This window comes from Priapulus caudatus, unplaced genomic scaffold (genome assembly GCF_000485595.1).
Source record: "Priapulus caudatus unplaced genomic scaffold, Priapulus_caudatus-5.0.1 Scaffold247, whole genome shotgun sequence".
Classification (NCBI taxonomy): domain Eukaryota; kingdom Metazoa; phylum Priapulida; class Priapulimorpha; order Priapulimorphida; family Priapulidae; genus Priapulus; species Priapulus caudatus.
The window spans coordinates 55,110-57,609 of NW_014577308.1; the positions used below are offsets into that span (position 1 = coordinate 55,110).

The window sequence follows — 2,500 nt, forward strand, 5'->3', positions numbered from 1 at the left end:
ATGTAGTCGTGAAATAGCACTATTTTCCCGTTTTTCCGTTGTACACTCTAGGTATTATCCGCTCTTGATATTATATATACTCTTTGTTTCTATAATGTACGTCGATGGTTGCTCAATTAAAACTGACTTCTTCTCACTCACTCATTTGTGTCCTTTTTGTGGTGAGCTACAGTGTCATTGACACTTTCATTTTGATCTGGGATCATGGCAGAATAAATGAGTGCAGGTTCTCGGTTGAGGGGAGAGGCCTGATACGTGTGTGTTTGTTTGTGTGTGTGCGTGTGTGCGTGAGAGTGCGTGTTTGCACGCGTGAAAATTTACATTTTGTAGCGAGTGCAAGTCAATAAATGCTGCCAATCTGCTTAAAACAGCATTAATTCTGATGTCTGACGTGAGTACACTTGTGGTGCTTTGCTTGTAAAATACAGCCGCAAGTTAATGTACTGATGGCTCTTCCCGAATTTGAACTTTAAATTCTATCAAGGTGAACAACCAAGTGTTTCACCCTTATGTAACAAGTGCTATGTTATATGTTATATCCTCATATATTATATATATAATTATTATATGACATATATATATAGGCAAATTTAGTGACTGTGCATGCGTTTTGGAATGCAATCGGGCTAGTTGGATAGGCTGGCAAGTGTGAGGGATGTAGGCAGGCTAGTAGGATATGCTAACATGTCTAGGGGGTGCAGACGGGCTAGCTGGAAGGCTGGCAGGACATGAGGGATGCAGACAGGCTGGCAGGGGATCGGGGATACTGACAGACTGGCGTATGTGGGGAATGTACCTAGGTTACCAAACAGGTGATGCATACAGATGGTACAGGTTTTGAGTGTTGGTGTCGTAGGATGCAAATAAATTGAGTCGATATTTTTACTACAAGCATATTACTAAAGTTCCAGGGTTCACCTCTTGCACATCTTTATTTCAGAGCCTAGTTTTGTCATCAACGGAAGAATCAAAGCGAGTGTCACCTCCCCTAGCTCAGCAGGAGGATCTGGCAGAAGATGTAAGTACCTTATCACTAATGGGTATGTAGATTTTAAGAAAATGCAAAATTCTGCCGAATGGTTTTACGAACAGCATTATGGAAAGAAGATAAACCATGGTATCTGTGAGATCTAAGGCCATCCTTAAAAAATTATATGTTTGCTGTCCTCCGACCGACCCACGAAAATAGCCGCGACCCAAACGTTGTTTTTTTTTCATTTTGGGTTCCTTTTTTTTTTTTTTTTTACATTTTTTATAGTTAAGACTGAAACACAAAGCATGTGTGGCAAACATGAGGACAGACTTAAAATAACAATTATACCTAAAAAAAAGACCTACCTACCTACCCACTAAAAAAATCATGGGTCGGGGGACAGCAAACATAGAATTTTTTAAGGATGGCCTAAGATAATAGAGGAGAACAGAGAAGATCTTTCTGGGTTGTAGACCACAACCAAGATTATACCCTTGCCCACCATTGAAACTATTTCAGTGAGATGTGCATGGACTTACATACCATTGCATACGATAACGTTAGTGGAGGTTGGGGGACCCTTTTGGGTGAAGTGCACCAAGCTATATTTTATTGTATCCCCTGCGACGAAGTCGGCAGGTATACTATGGTTTCATGTCTGTCCAGCCGCTGCCGCAGACACTTCTCTATAACTCTATAGCTCTATAACTCTATAACTCTATAGCTCTATAACTCAACCGTTAATTCACCTAGTGCGACCAAACTTGGTGTACTTACACATCTTGGGGAGAAGGTGTGTCACGTACCAAAACCAGGTCACTGCGACTTTTATTTTACCTTGACCTTGATCATATTTCTCTTCCGCTCTATAACTCGGCCCCTAATTTACCTCGCGCGAGCAAACTTAGTATACTTACACATCTTGGGGAGAAGGTGTGTCGCGTACCAAAACCAGGAGATATTTCATTCATACTAGATCGCGGGGGATACATGTGGTTGGCGACAACTGCCATTTCTAGTTGCATGTGGGGCGGTTTAAGTGTGAATGTCTTCATGAGAAATTAAAATGACTACTTGTGTTCTAATTATTACAATTATTATTAGACTAATTATCAAGAGCTAATAATACCTCTTGTATTATTAGTATTATTAGCTATTGGTATTATTAGCTCTTGTAATTATACTAGTCTATAACTTGTGACAGCAATATGAACGCTGATGCGGTATACAGACCGTACAGTGCATAGCGTGTAAGCGAATGCAGCAGTGCGGCAATGTATACCTCGATAACTAATTCTCACGCTGGAAGAGCTGGATGAGAGACAGCGATCAGATTGCAGGCATGATGTTTTGTGCGCCGTGGTTCATTAATCACTATCAAAAAAGCATCGCTCTCTGACTAGGTCTTTTAGTAATTTGCTATCCTGGCAGTGTATTTCAAGCACGGGCTCAGTGAATACGCCAGACAACACAGCGCGTGGAGGCGAGAGCAATATCGTAGTCGCTATGGTCATTGCTCTGTGAGAA

General features: G+C 41.2%; 1 protein-coding gene across 1 annotated transcript in view; it reads left to right on the forward strand.

Annotated features, from left to right (window-relative positions):
• LOC106807996 (triple functional domain protein-like) overlaps positions 1–2,500 on the forward strand; it is a 76,962-nt gene that overhangs the window by 54,186 nt on the left and 20,276 nt on the right. Inside the window, 1 exon segment of the mRNA XM_014810535.1 lies at positions 941–1,018. Coding sequence (XP_014666021.1) covers positions 941–1,018 — 78 coding nt within the window.